General features: G+C 38.3%; 2 protein-coding genes and 1 long non-coding RNA gene across 22 annotated transcripts in view; 1 reads left to right on the top strand and 2 right to left on the bottom strand.

Moving 5' to 3' along the window:
* Positions 1 to 638: 638 nt before the first annotated feature.
* Positions 639 to 22,701, top strand: LOC136246549 (uncharacterized). 10 transcript variants are annotated; one of them, XR_010696609.1, is made up of 7 exons: positions 639 to 692; positions 13,708 to 13,823; positions 15,359 to 15,471; positions 21,697 to 21,817; positions 22,110 to 22,199; positions 22,269 to 22,407; positions 22,494 to 22,701. It is a non-coding gene; the product is annotated as an uncharacterized lncRNA (long non-coding RNA). The 10 variants fall into 10 exon arrangements; XR_010696611.1 differs by having other exon boundaries at positions 15,354 to 15,471; XR_010696612.1 differs by having other exon boundaries at positions 13,708 to 13,828.
* On the bottom strand, positions 7,366 to 9,986 carry LOC136246545 (uncharacterized). Its single transcript, XM_066038044.1, has 8 exons — positions 9,872 to 9,986; positions 9,716 to 9,808; positions 8,427 to 8,926; positions 8,209 to 8,379; positions 7,889 to 8,161; positions 7,759 to 7,826; positions 7,612 to 7,708; positions 7,366 to 7,562 (listed from the first exon to the last, which is right to left on the bottom strand). Coding segments are annotated over exons 4-7 (429 nt in total). The 5' UTR covers positions 8,296 to 8,379; positions 8,427 to 8,926; positions 9,716 to 9,808; positions 9,872 to 9,986; the 3' UTR covers positions 7,366 to 7,562; positions 7,612 to 7,707.
* LOC136246546 (spectrin beta chain-like) overlaps positions 11,715 to 23,582 on the bottom strand; it is a 38,853-nt gene continuing 26,985 nt past the window's right edge. For 2 of the 11 annotated variants that reach the window (XM_066038049.1, XM_066038045.1), the window contains 2 exons: positions 19,116 to 19,298; positions 11,715 to 12,617 (listed from right to left, as the gene is read on the bottom strand). In XM_066038049.1, the coding sequence (XP_065894121.1) occupies positions 12,581 to 12,617; positions 19,116 to 19,298 (220 nt within the window). In that variant the 3' untranslated portion in view covers positions 11,715 to 12,580. The other 9 variants (XR_010696600.1, XR_010696596.1, XR_010696598.1 and 6 more) reach the window with 9 other exon arrangements.

Here is a 23,582-nt window from a genome sequence, read left to right as displayed (position 1 = left end):
GTTTCCACTGTAGTATAAACACCTCATCAACCGAGCTGAGCCAAACTGAGCCAGCTCGCAAAAATCTGGCGTGCTGGCACGGTTCAGTTTTCTATATTCAGTGATAGTTTGATATTGTGGCTTAAATGGATAAAAGGAACACTATAAGAGATGTAAGAATTCAACACTTCATCACAGCATTACTACTGATTACTTACGGGTATTGACCACTTCATTATGAGGGATATTAATGGCCTTTACAAGTCATTAACCATTGGTAGAGCAAAACTATTCTAATACGCCATTCCCTTTCTTCGATCCTGACAAGCTGTTGACAGGCACTTTACTTGTCACCATTTTACGGACTAGCACGTTTCATTGTAGTGGTCTAAACATGTGGCCATAAACAGGATGTCGTGGTTTCATAAACCAGTTTGCAATCGTGCTAAGTGTAAACGCAGTATGAGTGTGTGGGTGTGTACCTATCTGAGGATGTGTGCCTGGTTTATAAAGTGTATTTACTTGTCCTGTTACAACCAAATTTATTGTGGCTTTTTTCTAATATGTCATAAATATTAGGAGAGTTTGTTGAGAGAGGCTCCACTGTATGGGAAAACATGTTGCTGTATGTACTACATATGTTAACTCATTCACTTCAGATGAGAAGCTGACTGCTGTATCCTGCGGGAGTGCTGCTAAGAATGACGATAAGAGTGAGTTTGTACGTGTGTGTCTGTGTGGGAGGTAGCTTGATGTCACTGTTCCATTAGAGTACAAGTATAAGCAAAAATTAGTAATTTTACATTCAATTAGGGATCATAGTAATAAAAAGTAAAGAAACAGGGTGGTTGCCTATCTGCCTGCAGATATGCTAGTGGACATTTAATCCCTAATTTAGTCTATAGCTACAGACTGAATTAGGGATTAAAAGGCCACTAGTATATCTGCAGGCATATAGGCAACCACCCTGTTTCTTTACTTTTTATTACTATGATCCCTAATTGAATGTAAAATTACTAATTTTTGCTTATACTTGTTTGTTTACTTTTTTGAAGCGTAATTCTAAATAGTGAACTCGCACCTACCGCTTCTGAAGAAAGAATGGCACGCCTAAGCATCCACCCTAATAATTACATAATGGAAAGTTCATAAGCCGGTGCGCCTTATGTTTAACTAAATTTAGCCCGTTATAAACAGAAAACAGCTTGAAAAATACCTCTGCAATCAATCCTCTGCCACTATAGAAAATACGGAAGATTCGTTCGTTAAAATGCGCCCCCCAGCAGTCGATTAGTGCATAAATATTAGAGGCGCGTAAACACCTTAGGCACCTCTAATATCCATGATTAGCGTAAGGCAAACAACACCATTACCCTCTGTTTTCAGCTATGGGTAAGGCTACTGATATGTTGAACACTTGCATAAGATTTCAAGTGAAGAATAGAGTTAGAAAACGCCTGAGTACCGTACTGTATGATTTTGTATACTGATGCGTGTTCTATTAGAGTTAAATAGTTTATGGAGCTCGAGACTGGGTATATCCAGTCTCTAGCTACCGTGTATGTGGTATACGGTAGCTAGAGACTACTTTTTTGTCAGTGTATGTATGCAGTGTGCCAGTTTGTGATACTGGTGTCCTGCACTTGATTATATAACATTAATTAACCCATTCATGGCCATATTTCCTGGAAGACTATACAAGTGTCTTTGTATTTATCCCTGTGGCCCTAAACGCCAATATACACCTGTAGTGGCATTGGCTCTTTAGAACAAATTAAACGACATATTACATAATTACACCAACATGCTGGGCTCACGATAACAGTCAGACATTGGACAATTTCCAGACAATTTAGCCAATTTCTGACCATGTTTGTATTTTGCAGGAAATTTTATCCTAGCAAAACAACCCAGGTGTGCATATTTAGTTTGCTGTTTACTTTTAAAGATGGACCGATGCTAATTTTTACTGATACTTTCAATACCATTATTTTTACTGCCGATACCAATACGCTAAGCATGAAAGTTTATGCTTAAGAAATACTGTATGGCTGCCATGAGTTTGAAGAAAATTGCAGATGTCTATAATGGCGCACTTTTAATCAGTTGGTTTTAGTGACTGTGATTGTCCATTTTCCAATGTTTTCTGTACATTGTTATGGTTAACTATAGCATGCAGTGGTTGTGCAACCGCAATTAGCAGAGCAATTAAAATTTTTCCGCTTATACTAAACTCCTCTATTAACATGGTAGTCCACAATAATGTCAATTGTAAATTTTAGTTTGTCAGCCATCTAATCAATTTTAGCATTTATCTTCAATCCAATCCATGAAATTATCTGCTACCAAGCTTTACTAAACACTGCTGAGTGGTTTTCAAGTAGAAACTCACGGATATTAACCATGGAAAGTGTTGTTCAACAAAATCTTTAACTTTATGGCTTCATAACTCGCTCATTATTCATTCTATGAACGGCGGACAAAGATGAAACAAAAGAGGAATCAATGTAGTTTCAATCTACATACAGAAAATTAGAACATACCATATACTTTCTAAAAAACAGAAGCATTACTGTCGGTTTTTATCAGTTTCCCAATGGCTTCAATACATTTTTATGGGCATCCATAGCATCCCGTGGTTATGTAATATCCAATTAACACTGATTCCCAGACGCTTATACTAAACTCCTCTATTAAATTCATGGGTGGCCAACATTTCTACAATGTTTGTTGTGACCTTGCAACCAAGTAGCACTTTCAGTAGGATTCTAATTAAAGCCCTTGTGAAGTGATTGACAAAATTAATTTATTAACAAACACACAAATATGCTTGAACTAAATCTATTTTTAGTTTACATGTTGCTGCACACCATAAAACTTGCGCATCTATGATTCTTATCTTCCTTCTGCACTCGAATTTATATTTACACACCCTAATTTATTAGGATACACATGAAGCAAGGGTAGCAGTGTTTGAAAGAGTACTAAAGGCTTTAATATTTATGGCTTTGCTGGTCGTACTTGTTACAAGAAACTTAATTAGTGATGGTTGGAAGCATGGTGAGTCTCTACTAATGGTATCGGCAGCTTTGTATTACTGATACCGATCACATTTGATACCACTGGTATCGGTATCGGTCCATCTTTACCAATAATAGCTGTCTCTTGGTTGCTAGGAGAGCAAACATTCAAGCCACCCTAGGGAGTGATCACAGATGTATCAATGCCAGCCCCTCGGCTGTGCAGAAGCCACTTAAATTCATAAATTGTGGTTCAATCCTCAGTGGAAGAGTCTTTTACAGTGATAAACATCAGAAAATGCTTAGTAAAGTCAACGTGTTATGTGCCACCTGTGTCCTTCCAAAGTCTGGGCAAGTTTGGTTTTGTCAGGACATTGTGTCCTGTCATTTTCAAATTCTTATCGTGAACCCTGTTACATATGTCAGAACCACCTACCTATACCATCAATAGACCTACAACTTTTCTTAATTGTTTTGCAAAGGAAATTCACTCCATAACGGCAGAAAATTCAAGAAACTTCTTTTAGTTATAAATTAATGTCTCACTCGATTGTCATAAATGTTCCAAATACAGCCCAAATTAAGTACTGTAGCATGGTGGATTCCATTAAAAGGAAGAGTGACCATCCTGGACGGTAGCTAGACTGCTTTTTTGTGAGTGTGTGTAGTGTGGAGAGGGGTGCTGTAACCTCCCTGCGCTACCACGGGCCTGGTAATGCATCAGAGTGGATTAGTCCTTCCTGTATGTGGTGTACAGGGTATAGTTAATCGCAGCAAACTGACCCTAGCCATCACTTTACAATTTATGTAATTGTGATTTTCAGAACATGCATTGGTAGAACAAATATTGCCATTTATATGTTTGTATACTATAGCTACAAAGCGCTAGTTTGCACCATCTCAGTAATGGTCCCTTTACAAACAGTCGATCCTCTAATCTGTGATGGTCTTAGTTGTTAATACATATAATTTCATGCACTTTTACTGCTTCTCTTACTATATTATAGTGTGTCACTGACAACGTGCATGAGTGACGAGCCCAGCATATGCAAACAGCTAGTGAGTTCAGATGATTTGCTGGGGAGGTACCATTATCACCAGTAAAATACTTAAGTATTACATGTACGTAAAGATCTTGGCAAAGTCCTACACTTTTCGTTTGAGTATACTTACTGTGTGCATTTTCTGCTCTCAAGATCTGTTGCTGAATCCATATTCCATATACCACCTTGATCTGTCAAAGACCACCAAGGAAGGTATATAAATTGTGTTTAGTGTCTCTATTGGTCAAACTTCCAGAGTTGCATTTAGTGTGTTTACATTACTTTACTGGTGCTCAGTAAACTATAAAAGATGGCCATTTGATTTCTTATTTTTTATGCATGCACATTGCTTTATTCTGAAAACAATACGGTACTGTACTTGCTGTATTCAACCCTTGAACTTGATTTTATTTATTTATGGTCTATGTACTGTAAAGTGAATTTAGACAACTATGGAAGCTCAAAATGTACTCCTTCGTACTTAAAGTACGTATGCTGTTACTGTGTAGTGTGTACATGTACATACAGTACTTTACGGTACAAACCAGCCAAAAGTTAAATGTGTGTTGCGTACGTGTGTTACACGCAGGAGTTAAAACACACAGCACTCAAGAAGAAAATGTGGCTACAGGCAAAGGTGGTGAGAATGCTTGTATGTGCATGTGCTAATGATACTCACCCTGTGAAGCGAAGATAACTCACTCGCAAGATAACTGTTAACTTGCTGTCGAAGTAGAACTGAAGACACTATAGTTTCAACCACCCAGGCTGTAGATTAGTCTCACCGCCAGCCGACTAGTTAGCCATGAACCTACGTGAATTAAGAATTTATCAGCTACCTGTACGTACCTTGGTTAACGCTACCTTGGCTTGTTCTTCATTACAACAAGGGACATCTGAGGAAAATTCTGTGGCCTCCATTATTTTCTGCATAAAATGTACTTAAATAGGTCAATTAAAAAAATTTAAATTTCAAATGAGAATAAGGGATTGCTGAAAAAACCTACGAAACAAGATGGGATCGCTGAATTGAGTTACTAAGAATCATATTGCATCATAAATCCCTAATTTGACTCTGGCTCGGGTTAATTTGCAAATGAGTCAAATTAGGGATTTGTGGGCTTATTTGATGCAACATGATTCTTAGCAACTCAATTCAGTGATCCCATCTTGTTTTGTAGGTTTTTTCAGCAATCCCTTATTCTCATTTGAAATTAAAAATTTTTATTGACCTAGTTTGTTTGCTTTTTAAACAATCCATTTATGGAATGAATTATCAATTTGTTGAGTGTTAATGTATTAATGCAAAAGCTATTAGCATGCATGGTGCATAGCTATAGTAATTAATATACATAGGATGAGTGTTCACGAAGTTCCACCTGATAGTATTGCTATTTTTTAATTGTTATGTATTATTTAAAGGAAGAAGAAACCACACTGCCATTCACCACACTTAGCATGCTATATAATACAGTTTTCGCTTTCACCAGAATTAATTGTAATACAGAGCAAAGAATAGAAGTTCGTCCTAAAACATCCCTTTCATAAATAGTAGCTGGAACTGAGGAGAAAGAAGAGTCCCTAATTCACATCATGGCAGAGTGTATAAATGTTGCGGATTGAATATCTTATACGCTGTAGTTTCTGTAATTGTGGACATCTGGCTGGCTCAACTTAGTCATGCACTGTGAGTCTGTGATGCACACAATGCTTTGACACTGCACCTGTGGTGGAGATCAGAAGTGCTGCACTGTGGTTTCTATGTGATATACGCTTGGTTTGTGGCTGTGCTTACCATATATGGTGTAACTTCACACATTCCATGAAACCTGATTTGTGGTCTGGGGGCGAGACTGTAGAAATCTTATACCATAACAGTAAACAACACTCTAACACTGAATATAAACGTCTAAGCAACAATTATTAACCTGATTTGCCTGCACCTTGCCGGGTCAGAGCATCTCGTTAACGATCTTGTTAATCACTATAAATGGGCGTGGCATTGCTAAAGACACTAATGGCTAGTGAGTATTCTACACATAGGCATAGCCTTCCTCTTTTAATATTTGTAATTTACTGATTATTTTCACTACTACCAGGTACTCCGTCGGCCGCTCCATTGTTCCACAACCCGCAGCCTTCAACAAAACTAGCCGATTAGAGCGCACTCTAAGACATTTAGGTGCTTATAGTTTCTAATAAGCTTAATTAGAGCCACACCCATTCTGAGATCGAGATTGGCAATGTCTGAAACCAGCTGGTTTATCACAGGCCTCCTACAACTAGGGACCCGCCAATTATGCTGGCATAATTATGAGCATAATAGGTGCCTGAAAGCATTGAGCATAATGCTAGCATAATAGGAAGAATATTTCAGCCATACTACAAATCCTTGATAGTCAAACTACACATCATAGAAAAAGATCGATATACTCTAATAGAACAGTCAATAACTCTAGTAGAACAACCAGGCAGCTGACTGTTCTATTAGAGTATATCGATCTTTTCTGTCACATGCAGTTTTGAAAAGCAAAGATGTGCTCCAGCCACTTATTATGTGCCCATAACTGCAAATTTATTAGCAAAACATGGGAAATGAGGCATAAAGCTTGAGCATAATTTGAGCATAATAGGTAAAAATTTTGAGCAGTGCAGCATAGCATAATAGGTAAAAATTTGAGCATAATAGGTGGGTGCCTACTTACAACACTCAGAGGTAACAGTAGTGATATAAAAACACTAAGAGAATGCTGTGCAGACAAAGTCTTCAATCTGGTTTTTTCCAACATGGGCATAAAATGGCCGCATACAATGATTTCTTGTTCAGAGGGGCTAGGAGTAGGTGATCTGCTGGGATTTTCAATTCATTAATAGGACATGAACATGAACTCACAGAATTCATGGAGCAATAATTCAACCACTCCCTAAATACTTAAGTCAGAGTGATGGGCTTCAAAATCAATGGAGCTGATTATATTAGCACTATGCCATAGGATGTGACGCGCTTAAAAGTAGGACTCACCTTCCGCTTTTCTGAATCCTCGCTTGTCTGAGGCTCGGATTGAATTTCCAAGAATTCATCATCTAGACAAGTAAGCCAGTCAATACATATATGTATAAGTAGGAATGCTAACAGGTTTACCGTCTGTTGACTTTTGTCGAACTCTCTTCCTTTTAGCCCTTGGCTTTTTGCACTGCAGTTCCATCGAAATACAAGTACTTCTAATTAATGCCAACCCATCACGTGATTTTAAGCCTGCAATGTAAGGGGCGTGGCACTACCCAAACGGTTAATCATGCATTCACGATTGTTGTTTGCAAGCTTAAAACAGAACATTAATCAACATAAGTTAGATTGGTGAAGTGTTTATAATATATATGGTACAAGTGTTCACTGAATACTAGCTAAAGTTGTTCTAGAAAATCCGCCTCTGAACCCGCGGGCATTCCAGCAGCTCCCCGCACTTCACATAGCGACCCATGTTCCATATAGACTCGGCCATACGATCCTCGATGGATACTATAACAAAACATCACTGTAATAGTGTTTAGTTAACAGCAAAACTTACGCCAGTAGCCGTGCACGTGACAGGGATGCCTCCTACTGTTGATTTGTCTCTCAAAATCCTTTTGCAGGACAGCTAAGTCGTATTGGATCTTCGCTCTCTGGATAAAATGTTATAGATTTAGTGTGCAACAGCCTAAAGAGAACACACCAAATAGAAACTCTGTATATCATTCTTTCTATTTCATGCCTTGAGCAACATTGATCTGCATTCAGCCTCTGCAAACAAACAACATTCGTTAGAATATCAAGCAGCTTTGTTAATAATATGTTAAACATACCAGTTCATCTTCCAGCTTTATGAAGTGTTCAAGCACTTCATCATAGTAGTCATCATGAACCAGCTTTATGAAGTGTTCAAGCACTTCATCATAGTAGTCATCATGAAGTGCTTCAAGCACTTCATCATAGCACTTCATCTTCGCTTTATTGAGGAACTCCGGGTCCTTCTTGTGCACGCACCTGTGGAGCTCCTCAATAACGTTCCTTGTCTGCCTCGCGTCCACCAAGATGATGTAACTGTTGACATACTTGTCACCATAGTAGTTTGCATACTGCAACGAGACAAAGGTAAGCTACTGTTATAACAGGAGACGCTTACGAAGGGGGTGCTGAACCGGCGGCAGTACTGTTTATTGGTGAGCAGCTTTGAATGGCTCATCACTATGGTACCCGATCCATCCTCCATCAAATCAATCGTAGACCCATCGTCTTCCTTTTCATCCTCCCCGGGAAACTTCTTGCAGCACTTGGTCCACTGGTTATGGCAACACTAGCAAAGGGATCATATAACAAGTAAGATAACTAGCTAACACTTACTCTTTCTTGGATATCTCTAGGAGTAAGCGCTGCCCTCCTTGGTAGGTCGTAGCATTGAACGGTAAGGATGTAGCAAACCAGAAAAATGAGGCTAACTGAACAGCACTACATCTTGCTAACAAGCACCAACTAATAAACTGCACAAGTAAAGAATTAATCCAATTTAATCCATTATAGTTGCTCAACAAATAAGCTGTGTCTACAGTTGTACTGTTATTTACAACCCAATCCATAGGTAACTTGTAGCCACACCTCTTGCACATACACCCTCAGGTGGTGAACAAAGCAACATGGACCAAACAATGGAAATACAGCTCTAGTATATTCCAGTATTTTAACTAATACATTTGACCATTGAACATCTAGGTCTACCTGTATAGGTTATACAGTACACAGACAGCACCTGGTGAGATGGGGTCAAGAAGGAGAAATCTGGTTAGTATAAACACTCTTGGAGAGAACAACTATGACAGGTTGATGTATGTAGCTGCTTGCAGGAGCTGTAAAGTAGAGTCTAATTTAAAAGCTGCAAATATAATACTGTATTGTATATTAAATTTTTGAAAAATCGAGTGGCAGATTATTATTCATGGCTAAAAGTTTGATGATCATGCACAAACTTAAGATTGCTATTCGATTGCAGCAACAATAGTGCACCCTGAACCAATGACAGCTCCATGTAGACTCACTTCTAATAAAACATCAATAGTAACCAATAGTTTTAATAATATCAGAGTATATACAACTTCTAGTGGACAGTTCAACAACACAGATTTCTCAACCACAAGTACACGGTGTAGTTAATTCAGCCAAATAAGAATAGGTGAACAAAGGTACTATTGTCAACAAGCCACATCTCACTGGACAGTGAGATAATTTTCTGTAAACCATCCAACAGTTGAACAGTAGAAAATCAACACATTACATTTTATCTATCTAATTATCAATTGTTTAATAACAGGGTAATACAAACATTAGACAGATATGTTTGCTTGTTATACTGCTATTTACAGTAGTTCAATTTGCCACAACATTTTATAATGTACGGCACAGTTCATATATGCACCAATTAGGTTGCCATAGATGATTCTTCATGATTACAACATACTGATAAAGTAATTAAAGTAGAGGGTAGTCAAAAATAAGTGGCTAGAAATAGTTGACAGCCTGATTGCTCTAATAGAGTTGACCATAGGTGACTGCTCTATTAGAGTATCTTAAACTTGGCAGTACCGAGTTCTCTTTTTTCACATATAGTGTATGAAAGAATGGTAAAAATCTAATCTTACTTGACAAGGTATGGCCTCACAGCACACTTAAAATAGCACATTCTTGAGGTGCAAGGATGAATTGGTCACTGCCCCGTGACTGCGATAATTTACCTGTACAAATACACAAATACTACTTCAAGTATTTGGTCTAATAAACAGTATGCAAATATGTACCTGCTGTGCAATGTCAAAACTGCTCCAAGGAGTTCTTGGTGGTTGAACCATCATCCAGTGTTCTTCTAAGTAGGTAATAACTTTATACGGTAAAGGTGAGTCACATCATCTTGTAGGAAAGAACAATCAACTTAACTTTGCTTGACAACTAAATTACTGTATGTCTACAGTTGTACTGTTATGTATAGCTCAGTTCATGAGTAGATTTTTTATTGTGGTAGCCACACCTCTTGCATGTACACCCTCAGGCAGTATGCAACAAGGTGTTGATAGTAAATAAAGTTATGGGATAAATTAGTATTTTAACATGCGCATTTAGACCATACAAGTGTTGGAAGATACAGACACATCTGGAATGGCCACAAGTCCTTCGGAGCCACCACTCACTGATGAAACCAAAAATGGAGGATATGGTATCTTCTAATCATTACACTGGTTGCAATTTCCTTGCTAATGTCCAGTATGACTTATCCTGCAGAGAGATTTCGAGAGACAAATCAACAATAAGAAGAGTTCCCTTCTTGACACACAGCCACTGGTGTAATTAAACTAAACACTAACAGTGATGATTAATTGTAGTACTGATCGATGGCTGAGCTGATGTGAAGCATGTATTTGCTGCAGCCTTATCCAACAGGGTAAGAATATGCAATGAGAGTACATCACTTACAGCCTCGCCAAGAAACTTTCTGGCCATCTCCCACACTACTGAGCCAGATGTGCACATTTCGCCTCCTTTGTCTTTCTGTGTAGCACCCCAGACACTCAACTTCTTGAACAATGGCAATGGCAGCACAAACGAGTGAGGGTTTCAGAAACAATGAGGAATACGATAAACTCATCAAGTTGACAGATAAGCAAGCAGAATATGAGATAACCAAGACGAAGAGGAAAGCAGAGACATTAGAAAAGCTGCTCAAACAACAACCCACGGCCAATGTGCTATTAAATGGCATTATTATTGATGATGAATTGAGGGAGAAAGTTTCCTGCCTGACTAAAACAGCTGCCAACATATAAGTTGTACTGGTGGAACTTTTTAAAAGAAGACTTGGTAACAATGGATGCCGTGTGGTGGATCTTACTAGACTGACACTTGAATACAGCCATCTGTTGTCACCAGGTCTTCAATTTGCCAGACTATTGATGATGCAGCTAAAACATACATTTCCAGCTCACAGAGAATTTTCTTTGCTCGGAATTGCAGTGAGTGGACAGCTTAGTTTATGTATTAATTGAACAAATTTTTTTGTACATAGTTTTAGTTTAGGTTGTTTTCTTTTTTTTTCTAAACCTTGCTGTGCCCACACAGACCTCTTCATTGAATCTGGTTGTGATAGCACACGACCGAGGTCTCATTATTGTATTTTGCACATTCAGTGTTTACAAATAATGGTTCTCTCTCTCTCTCTCTCTCTCTTTCATGCTGTTTGGGGACCTCACTTTATGTTTGACTAGAGAATGTTCAAAGTACAGCAACTACAAGTATTATTTCCCACACAGGATAAGTCAACATTATCAATAACTTGTATAGTCTGTACCAAGTGGACACATTAGATGTATCTCTTGTAGGAGCAGAAATGAATTAGGGCAGCCTGCCAGAGACAACCCGGCGCAGCAACTACACTATGCATATCAGTATTCAAACAAGGCTGCCATGGCGGAATACCACCAGAGTGGTGGCACCACCAAACAATGCAACCAAAATAAGGTACAGTACTGCAATTAGCTGTTCTTTGTAGTTGTATAACATTTTCCCTCTCTCTCTGTCTTCACAACTGTCATATGCTTCATCATATACCCACCATACTCAATAAGAAGACAGATTGAAGTAAGCGGACATGTACAGAACACTTAGTGTACCTGGATATCACAGTTGCTGCATGCATGCCTTTATGGTTGTCAATTGCACTGATATGAATGTACACCTGTCAAATAAGATATGTTAGAAGGGCCGCATTGACCTGGTAAACGTGTTATAATTTTGACCTTGCATGCATGTCCTTTATAGGCCTATAGTATAGGGCCATGGTCACTGTGTGGTGAACGGTTTACTACCATGGAGTGCCAAAGTTGATAAAAAGCCAAATAGTACAAAATGATGTCTCTTTACAGAGAATGTATTTTTGCCACCCCCACACAAACAGTCTGACTTAATGGCAAGATTCTTCATCGTCAGACTCACCAGCCACTTGATATCAAACCTCTTGGTACTGAGGTGTGATTTACCAGTCTTGAGTACTGGGATTTGATTTACCAGTCGGAACACTGGGTGCATCTGATTTACCAGTCAGAGCCTACTCAAAAGCAGACAAGAGCAGCCACTCGAATATTTCCAGGAGCTAGAGATGCAATGGTACAAAGCCTTCCCGGTGAGAGCTGTCCACACCATAACCAACCCTGTGGTGCTGATAATAAGGCAGCACAGTGTGACCTTAGTGGTGTTTGGGTCATTGTAAAAAGTGAGGGTATACCTAAAGATATATGTAATATATGTATATGAAAAGTTAAAATAATGAAATTATAATGATTGTGAAATTGCTAACAACATCTCCTATTACAAACGTCGTATTAAGCATTATGACAGTCTGGAGTAGCAGGCTCCATTTAACACAGAACAGTCCCTGTCAGACCTCAAGACTCAAATAGAAGAAAAGATTAAAGATTTGAGTTCAAAGATCCAGCACTTGCTGCCAAATCAGTCTTGTGTTAATGTGGAAGTAGATACAGTGACTCCAAGACAGTCCTGGAACAAAATTGAATATCACTACATTGAGCATCACAGACGAACTAGCTGATCATGACCATAAACAATGTAGTTATTTTGCATGCACAGTAACATTTTAAGTAAGCGTAGTTAGTTATTATCTCAAAATACCATTCAGAATTTCCTGTAGGCCTGTGAAACAAGAAGAATATTATGAATAATATGAACAATCCGGCCTATTTTGGAATTCTCCTGTATTCAGGTATTTGTTCTTTTCTTAATCCTGAGAGTATGCCTGACCTACAGTGTTAAAAAAGAACACTGTGAATGCTGTTTTAAATGTGACTCTGCTTTCTAAAGTGTTTTTTGGTGAGTGTTCTATTAGAGTTTATGAAAAATTCCTGGGCGATCCCTAATATAAACCACTACCGTGGTTTATGATTACACAATTAAGATTCTATATGAAGTCTATATACTAGAACCAGAAAGATATGAATGTTGGTGCATATGGGTGAATGTGTGCACACGTAACACTCAAAAAGCTTGCATGCATGCGTGAATAAAAAAACGCCTGTAACATGCAACACTCGTTTAACTTTTGGCTGGTTTGTATTGTAACATGAAGCATAGCAGTGCAATACCGGGACACTTGTGTTGTTGCCACTTGGTCTACCCACTCGCATGTTATAGAGACAACAAGATGTGTTATGAAGTCTTATAGTCCACCATCGTACTGCTTCTCTGAGTGTTTATTGTAACATGCATTTATAGTATGCATTATAGAATAGTGTATATGTTGTATAGTCTTGATCTGTGGCAGTGGCATCTAACTAGCTACAGTGGTAATTTCATGCACCTCATCCATACTGTGAAAATATAAATCTTCAAGAAGGAAATAATGTAAATGAAAAATAAATGTCCAAGCTATGTGTGCAAATGTTCACAATTCACTCATAATTTACGTGGGGTTAGAAATTGATTACATGTTGGTGAAAGTCTTGACTTAATTACTGGCTACTTATACATTGTACGAGTCATATATAGACCTGTAAGATGGTACATTTACATGCACTATGATACCCTCTAGTTTACTTCATTGTTTGTTGTTTCATCATTGTGTTTGTTCCAGATCTGACCTGATAGAGTATGACCAGTCGTTGACTTGTTCCAATATTGATAACCTCAACAATGCCTTCAAGGTGGCTGAACAAGAATTAGGACTGCCCCAGCTACTTGACCCTGAAAGTGATGTAATGTAGCTTGTACTGTGGGTATATGTATGTATGCACGTTGTAATAACACGTGTATGGTCCTTGTTACACATTGTGTGTGTGTCTGTACTGTATGTATGTGTGTGTGCACAGCTTCATAAGGTTACAGGATACCCTAACTGCACGTGTATGCAATGCAACATTTGCGTGGTGTAAGATCTAGATTTTTTCTTAATTCATTATAATCAAATCTTTAAACATTCTCAGCTTCTATTTTATTGATATAGAATTCAAATTTTACCATGGTAACATGAGTTCTCTGCATGTCAGTTAGTGAAAACTTTGAACCAAAAACCAGACCAATGAAGAATCACGAGAACCCACTAACAGTTCTAAGATTTGAAGAACATTATTTGTGAGTACCTGACTAGAGGATTTGTGATTAATGAGTCTAGTTTCTAAGATATGGCTAAAATATAAGTTAAAACATTATTTTGTGGTCACACTTCCATTTTTTAAATTCTATTACAAGCCAGACATGGGGCCAAGTACATTTAAAAGTACTTAAGTAAAGTACAAGTACTTTTGAATTTTCCAAGTACAAGTACTCCTGCAGCAATTAAGAGAGTACTTAAGTAAAGTACAAGTACATTAATATATGCTGTATTCAGTGTATTGTAGTATGTAAGTGTGCCTAGGGGGGTTGGTTTTTGCCAACCATTCGCTCTCTTAAACTCTTAAAATGCACTGACTTGAACAGCAGCATTGTTTTTGTTTGCCAGAATGCTATGACGTCATTAATCGTGGCAACATATACAGAGTAAGGTTGGGGAAGGCAGTAGAAGAATTGCAAGAAGTTGTAAATTGCACCTTCATACAATTTTGCTATTATCATTGTACACCTTCTGTGTACAAACTACGTAAAATGTTTGCAGTACTTACAAGTACTTAAAAGTACTTTAAGTACTCAAGTACATACAAGTACTTAGCAAAGTACTTGAGTATAAGTACAAGTACATTGGGGAAATTAAGAAAGTATTTAAGTAAAGTACAAGTACTTTCAAATCTGTACTTAAATGTACTTAAGTATAAGTACTCATGTACTTGGCCCCATGTCTGTAATACAAGCACTAGAAACATATTTTTTCAAAAATCGCTTCCACACTAGACAGGAAACTGGAGTAGTAATTTGTTCATACAGAATTACAACAACTTGTTTGACCATCCTGATTTTTGGTTCAAGAAAATATATGCAACAGTGAGCATGCAAAACTATGCATGCGCTTACAGGTGCGCCAGTTGCTAAGTGGGCTGTTTCCATGTTGTCTTGTAGCTTTACCAATGTTTTCTTGTACCTTGTTACTGTTGATAGTCTGTGCTGTTACTTTCCCAACAATTTTACGCCTGTTACCAGCTGATACACAACATGCCAACACTAATTACATAATTTTTTTTAAATCGACAGTCGATCACTATACTATCAGGTAGATTTATCTTTACTTTTGTGTGTGTGTTGTGTGTGTATGTGTACATGTGTATGTTTATGTATGTTGCACTACACCAGTACAGATATTGATGTTGAAGTACCAGATGACAAGTCCATCATGACTTATGTTGCGTCTTACTATCACTACTTCTCCAAGAAGAAGTCTGAAGGTGTGAGGCCCAGGAGAATAGCTAAGGTGTAATTGTGTGTACGTATTATGTACGTATGTGTGAAAGAATGGCCATGGTTAGCCAGCAACTGAGATTAATGTTGTTTGGTTAATATTTTTTTACCTGGTAACAGCTCTTGTAAAGGCATACTAAAGTTCTCCAGTTTTATCTATATATGTGTTTATTGTCAGTCAGTAAATTTTAGCACACCTGCCCATGACTTCAAGTGTGGAAAAAGGTCCTGGATTGCATGCGATTATTGAATTTTACACAACAATTAGCATGTTATTAACACCAATACATTATTCATTACTCACTTATCCATCCAAGGTCTGTGTGCTAATTATCTCTCTCTTAGTCATATTTCCTGTTTGGGGGTACACAGAAGTCCATCATAAACCACGGTAGTGGCTTATATTAGGGATCGCCCTGGAATTTTTCAAAAATCCTAATAGAACGCTCACCAAAAAATCACTTTAAAAAGCAGACTCGTGTTTAAAACAACATTCACAGTGTTCTTTTTAATCTTGGTAGGTCAGCCATATTCTCAGGGTAAGGAAAAGAACTCATACCTAAATACAGGAGAATTCCAAAATAGGCCGGATCATTCACATTATTCATAATATATTCTTCTTGTTTCACAGGCCTACAGGAAATTCTGAATGGTGTTTCGAGATAAAAACTAACCACGTTTACTTAAAATGTTACTGTACATGTCCATGGCCTATAAATGAGTGAAAAATCCCAGTGAATCACCTACATCCAGCCCCTCTGAACAAGCGCGACCATTTTACGCCCATGCTGGAAAATAACCACATTGAGGAATTTGCCCGTGTAGCATTTTGTAAGTGTTATATTGTTATACCATTATTAGTACCTTTTTGAGTGTTATAAGAGACCTGTGATAAACCAGCATGGCTGGTTTCAGACATTGCCAATCTTGACGATCTCAATGGGTGGGACGCTAGATTAAGATGCTGCGCTTATTGTGTAGGAATTATATGTACCTAAGGCCACTCCAAGTCATACCTTAGTTTCTGGTCACTCCCTAGCCAACAAAAGGATGCGGGCGGGCGGATGATCAGGACTTCAGGACTATCATAGACTCTTACATATACACCAGTAATACTGTAATGTTATTAATTTTGCTCAATTTACCCATTTCATATTGAGTTTACAACCAAGCTTAACCAACATTCTTATAGCATTAGTAGTTAATTATGCTTCTGCAAAATGCACCAGGAAAATTGTTGATGGCTAGCTACACTGCTGAGCACAACAATGTGTAGCTAACACTATAGGAAAGGTCTGCTCATGTAGCTACTTTTGCTTTACAAATGAAATGTTTCATTAGCTATATCAGGAAATTATTATTTATTAGCTAGCTAATAATAATCCAAAACTATATTAACACATCAGAAACTCTTTCAAATGTGAAGTCTCAGCCAACTATATATGCATGTGTTTCCAGCCTTCTATACAGTAAACCTTCAGTAAAGTAGCTGTCAAAGTTTTGAGTTGAGTTGTTGAGTGCTCCAGGCTAGTGTTTTTCAGTGATCATGTGGGAAAGCTAAGTTAATGTTTTAACTAAGGGATGCCATGCACTTGTTAATTTAGGACCATACTTGCAATTATTTAACCATGGAAAAGTTTAAGTTTGAGCTCACCAAATGTTACCGGATTTCTAGTCAGTATATCAGTGATCAGTGATAAGGAAGTCCAAGTTTAGATCCACTAGAAGAGTTACTAGACTAATCATTAGAGGACCACATCTGAATTGTTAGGAAAGTTTAAAGCTATGGTATATCTGATCATTAGGCTAGTGATCAATGCTACATACATACTGTACTGAAGTTACTTACTGGCAACAGAAGCATTACTAATAGCTATATAGCTAATCAAGGACAAGTCAGAAACGTTATAGTAGTATCTGTCTATTCTAGTATTAGAGTTAAGGGTAGTGTGACTGCTCTATTAGAATCCCTGACTGCTCTATTAGAGTATCTCGATATTTTGTAGTGTTTAAAAATCACTGTCCTTGGTCACGTACACTTAAGTGCCTGTAGTATTAATAATAGTCCTCATAAACTGGGGTTCCAGTTTTCCATGCGGGCGGGTGACCAGAAACTAAGGTTTGACTTGGTGTGGCCTAAATGTCTGGGGATGCGCTCTAAGCACGGAGTTTGGATGGCAACAGTTTGCTCTCAGCCGTGAGTTATATTCGTAGTTTATAGTGGCTAAGAATACAGCGGTGACTCTGGCGTAACTGGACGTTATTCATAGGATTGCATTATTATATAAATCTCGATATCGGTACCGATATGGTTATGTCGGTAATATAGGAAATTGGTGAAAGGTTGCCATTTTAGCCGATATATTAGTTAAGTGCTTTAACCCTTTAAGGACCAGCGTCGTACATGTACGTCAAAATATAGCCTTACACGAAACCCCAGTGTTGTACATGTACGTCCAAGATATTAAGCAGTAAACAAAGAGCCATATCTTCGCAGTATTAGAAGCTATGGGCTTTAAACAAAGACGATTTTGTTCGCCATTAGTAGGCGATTCTTTTGATATACAATGCCAATATATTACGTGAAACTACACTAGAATGAACTAGCCTTCTAATTTTAAGTATACTATATTTACACAACAACAAAACTAACCTTGTACAAATCCGTCCATAACTTTCACCTAGTAGCTCATATTGAGCAACAATAAACTTCACGGCGCTCTTCATTTAGAGATGCATCGATGATATACAAGATCATGTGATGGCGCTCTTTAAAAGGAGTAAAGCAATGGCTTGTAACAGATCGCATCGTGTAGAAGACAGATCGTCACCGGTGTTAGCAAATCGCTTTGCTAGTTGAAAATGGTAGGTTCTACACACTAATAACTTAGATATTTCTGCTTATTATTGATAGGCGAATCTGTACTACAGTTTGTATTAGCCCTTACTACTTCCTGCGGTTTTGGTGATGCTACAAACTTGCTAAGTAATAGAATACGCAAATTTCATAAAACTTACGGGTTTTCAGGGTAGGCACTGCGTAAATTACTGTAGTCCTTAAAGGGTTAATTAATTAATTGTACAATCCCATTCAAGTTTGACTATATGGCTGACTCGGTAGTGGAAGGTGCTTGGCAATCTAAAGTTCACCTCAATGGCTAGTGGTTCGATTCCCAGTAGGAGCATATTTTATTCTTAGTACATTTTTAAACCAGGCGTGTGCCCACATGTTTTACTGAAATTGTTTTATGAAAAGTGTGTGTGTATGTTTGCTTGTTTGGTTGTTCAAACTAGTAAGGTATGTAACTATGTTGTATAAGAATAAATAGAGTTTTACCTGCCGTGTTTGCCTCTTTGATCGCCATTGGCTGCTTTTAGATCGCCTGTAACGTAGTAGTGACATTCCCTACTTGCCTCCTCGAGGGCCCCCCAATTAAATTTCACATGTTAGGCTATATAAGCATTTGAGTGAACAGTGTAGTGTCTTGCCACCTATTAGGTGAGGTGTCATAGCGGCTATACTGCCAGCACTAAGGCCGCAAAACCACAGCCAGTGCAATATAAGATATATTGCACTATTGTCAGTGCAATATACCTTATATTGCAATGGCTGTGCACACAAAGCAATGCAGTGTGCACACACACAGAGTACAATACCTGATCTTTTCCTCCCTTAAAGCTATCTCCCTCTCATGCTCAGCATGTTCCATCAACTCCCGGGCCTGGTTAACATGAGCTACTGTCTTCTCCTCATCAGGTACATATGACCTCTGGTTATTAGCCCTCATCTGAGTGTGAAGGATGGACAACATTGCCTCGAGATAACTTTTCTCTGCAAACCTGTAAGTGGATGAATTGTATACAAAATCTTGACAAAAAATCTTGTACAAAACATTCAATGAAATATACCACTTTGTGTGGGCAGTTCAAAGGCACCACGAGTGCTATAATTTTTATATAGTACTGCTGCATTAATCATGTATAAAACAGTGTAACCAAATAATCAGCACACACAAACCAAGGTTCTGGGTTCTATGTTGTTATTGTGTCAAATGAAAACTTGACAATGTCACTTATTTTAGCTAGCTTAGCCTGCAGGCTGTTAAAAGAATACCTGTATGATGATATTCAAAGTATTCATGTATCATATTTGTGACCATATTTTGGAATACCAATGTTTTGGGCACAAGTTATAAACTCGAGATAAACGGATTTTAATATTTTAATTGGTAATAACCCACCAGCCTTCGCAGCTACGCGGGTGACATTTTCCCTCAGCATAGAGACTTTAATGGCCTTTCAGAGCATCCAGAGTACAAGAGCTGCCTGTATGATTTTTTGCCTTTTTAGATAGGTTTTTTCACAAGTGTTGCTCTATCACGAGTCCTCAAAAAATGGGAGGAGGGTGGGGGGGTAGGCAAAACCTAGACTACAAAATGGAAGAGTGTTGTAATGGCGAGCTCCAGACCACATTTCACGCCCATGGTGGCTCTGTATCAGCTGCAATGGCACAAAATATACACATGCATTTCACAATGGCATGACGTTGCCAGTCATTCCAAGCCAGTAGCATCATTTTTGGGTACTCCAGGGCCTCTAAATCGATTTTGGAGGTTTGGCATGCCTTAAGAAAGTCGTCTGCAGAAAGCAGACTTGAGAAGTTTAAGACTGATTTAGTATGAAATTCGTTAGCCAGACAGTGCAGCTATCTTGTGGTGGTGTTATCTCAAATCTCATGTATGTGCCCAAAACGTAGGTTTTCCAAAATCAGGTCACATTTACAAGTCAATTTGTCTACCGGTTGTGTAGTGAAGGCTTAATGTGGTAGTATTCTTTAGGTGTCTGTGTATATCGTACTGGCTCTTCCACACAATACTTTATACTGTAGCTATTTACAGTATTTACAAATGCACGTATTTGGCTGTGAGATAGAGCGGTGACTTATGCAAAGTTTAGTGGATAACTTTAGTGTACTGTGATGCTGTCAGTGTTTTGTGAGGATTTAAAGAGGACTGCCACCTTCGAATTCACAACTTTTTAAACCAGGCACACGCCCACAGCCAGTCAAAGGCCGGCAGTGGGCATGCCTGGTTTACTGAAATTGCTTTCCAAAAAGTGTATGTATGTATATGCATGTTTATTTGTCTTTCGATCCGCACCCACGTGAGCAAATCATTTAGTGGCAAAAGCAGCTTGTATATGAGATATAAAGGCTAAGCAAAGCCTGTATTATACGTACGCACGGGTAAGCTTAGGCTCGGAGGTGGTTTCTTTTCCGAGTTGAAAACCGGGCGTAGCGACTCTCCACATACTTTATAAAAGGTTTTCCTAGCAGACTTTTCTGGCATTCTGCAACTGTAGTAGACCGCTCAGTCTCCCAGGAAATCCATATCTCATTGTTATAAAAGTGGACGTGACCTGTACTTACGCGAGTGAAAATGAAGAGCAGCCCGGAGGCTTTATTGAAAGAATTTTCAAAGAATACTATGATAGACAGACTATAAAACAGTTTAAAAGATATTTCTGTGCGTAATACGTATGTTGATTCAAGCAGTTTGTTTAAAATGTGCTTCCTTAGCAGCACATAGCAACGTATCTCAGGAATTACAAGTAATTCATGAATTACGAATCCATCATTGCAATAAACTGTATGTGTATTACAAAACAAACCAAAGTGTTACAGTGTATGTAATATTGTTGTTGCGTTATAGTGATATAAGTCAGTAGAGCTGCATGGCGCCTGGTTTTTAGAAGTAGCACAACCTCAACTTGTTTCATGCTTAGTTGTTTAGTAAAGTCCGTTACTACAAGTACAAAGCAAAATAAACAACAAAGTGCATTATTTAGAATTTTTAATTATCCCGTAGTTCTCCGTTTATCGTACCAAATGTAACTTCAATGTTGCAAAGTAGTTACAAAACTGACTCCCATAATCGAAATGCTGTGGGTTGGCTAAAAGGAATGGAGTGGATAAATGACTGTTGGTCTGGGCTATCAGCCTACAATGTGCTTTGGGAGCATAGCAAATCAGCGATCGAAAGTAAGATTTGTGACGCTTGAGGTCTTTCTGCTAGCAGGTCTCTTATTAGATTTTAAAGACCTTGTTATCTCGCAACGATCAAGGCATTCCATTCATACATTGTCTAAGGTATCTTATGTTGTGTATGCGTACAGATTTTTGCATGTGTAAATGTTACATACGTCCATGTTACATACATATGTACACATAACCCTCCAGGCTATTCTAATTAAGGCACACCTGGCTCAGTGACAACATGGCTATTGTAGCAGAGGACAATTTTGGTAGTGATGTGTATGCCACCAAGGCAGCTATCAAGAAACTTGAAACTGATATGAAGGTAAGTGTGTGTGTGTTTGTGTGTGTGTGTATGCGGGCATGCATGTGTGTGTGTGATAATGTAGTATATGTGCATTTTGAATTATGGATTTCAGTGTGTTGTTTCATCTAGGGATTCCATAGTGCGTTTATCTCTGACTGTTTGAAATGCCATAATTACCTTGCTCATATAGTAGGTAGGGTATCACTGCACAGCGCCAGTTCTTAAGTGCTTCTTATGATTCATGATCGGTGTTTAATTAAGTGTCTTGCTACTGATATCTATAGTTCATCTGTGTTATTTATATACATAGGAATATGAAGCTTGATTAGAAGCCATGCTAAAGTTAACCAGTGAGCTAGAAGCAGGGAACTATCATGATAAGGGGCAAAATCAAGGAGAGGTGTGCATGGTGTGTGTGTGCGTGGGATTTGACTGCATATATATAGTTTCCTATTATTTTTGCTTTCAGATGTGATGACATATCCGACTTGTGGAAGATGTTATTGCAGTAGCTGGAGGAGCAAAGGAAACGTTAAGAAGTGGCAGCTGGCCTGTTCAATGTGTTTGAATGAAGAAAAACAATATTGTTGGGTATGGAGGAAATAAAGGTAAATATATGTTATTGGCTAGTACTTTTAAAACCTTGTGGTGATAACTTTCTGTGTGCATATTTTTACATTTTTTGTTCCTCCAGGATGTGTTGCTGAGTCATCCTTCACCTTGATCAATTAACTGGCTGAGTGTAGCTATATTGAAGGCTTTTGATGTGCTCTAGCTATCTAGCTAGCATACATGTATTGGCCAAGCCTATCAGTTATGATGGCTAGAACTGACTGTGTACATATATGTTTTATGATTTTTGTTGGCATGCAGCATTTGAATTATTTTCAATAAATTAATTATACATGCATGCAGGTATGATTGCATGGCTGGGGTATGCATGTACGTGTACCATAAACTTGATCACTCATGATCAAGTGTGGTTACATGGATAATTGTGTCCCATGGATGATCAAGTGTTTGCATTCCACACATGATCAAGTGTGAGCGTTCCACACATGATCAAGTGTGAGCGTTCCACACATGATCAAGTGTGAGCGTTCCACACATGATCAAGTGTGAGCGTTCCACACATGATCAAGTGTGCTCGTTCCACACATGATCAAGTGTGCTCGTTCCACACATGATCAAGTGTGCGCATTCCACACATGATCAAGTGTGCTCGTTGCACACATGATCAAGTGTGCTCGTTGCACACATGATCAAGTGTGCTTGTTCCACACATGATCAAGTGTGCGCATTCCACACATGATCAAGTGTGCTCGTTGCACACATGATCAAGTGTGCTTGTTCCACACGTGATCAAGTGTGCACGTTTCACACATGATCAAGTGTGTGCTTCACACATGATTAAGACCATTACATGTATGATCAAGTTTGCTACATTTGTGCTAGTGCATGCATGTTTCCAGTATATTCTTATAAGATCACACAAGCACCAGTAATGCCCCAAGTTTGAATCTATGAAAGATCCATATTGGGTTCTTAATACAGATCATACTGGGACAAAGTTTCAAATTCTTAATATGATCTATGCTAAGATCCTTACAAGATACAAAGAAGTTCATAAGTAAGATCATGTAAGATATATTCCTGGGGAGCTGCTACACAAGGTTGGCTAATATGATCCATGTAATTGTATCTATATAATAGTTGTTTTATTATTTATCTTCGTTCCGGCAATGCATCATAGCACACCTATATTTTACAGGTATTTCTTTCT

The sequence above is a fragment of the Dysidea avara genome, chromosome 2, assembly GCF_963678975.1.
Source record: "Dysidea avara chromosome 2, odDysAvar1.4, whole genome shotgun sequence".
NCBI classification, from domain to species: domain Eukaryota; kingdom Metazoa; phylum Porifera; class Demospongiae; order Dictyoceratida; family Dysideidae; genus Dysidea; species Dysidea avara.
This window is presented reverse-complemented; position numbering and strand designations above follow the sequence as displayed.

Excerpts from the sequence above, each read along its gene's own strand:
- LOC136246545 (XM_066038044.1), bottom strand. The coding sequence starts at position 8,295 with ATGGAGGATGGATCGGGTACCATAGTGATGAGCCATTCAAAGCTGCTC. Across the intron at positions 8,162-8,208 it reads GCCGGTTCAGCACCCCCTTC|TATGCAAACTACTATGGTGA; the intron begins GTAAGCGTCTCC and ends GTCTCGTTGCAG. Across the intron at positions 7,827-7,888 it reads TAAAGCTGGAAGATGAACTG|AGGCTGAATGCAGATCAATG; the intron begins GTATGTTTAACA and ends GTTTGTTTGCAG.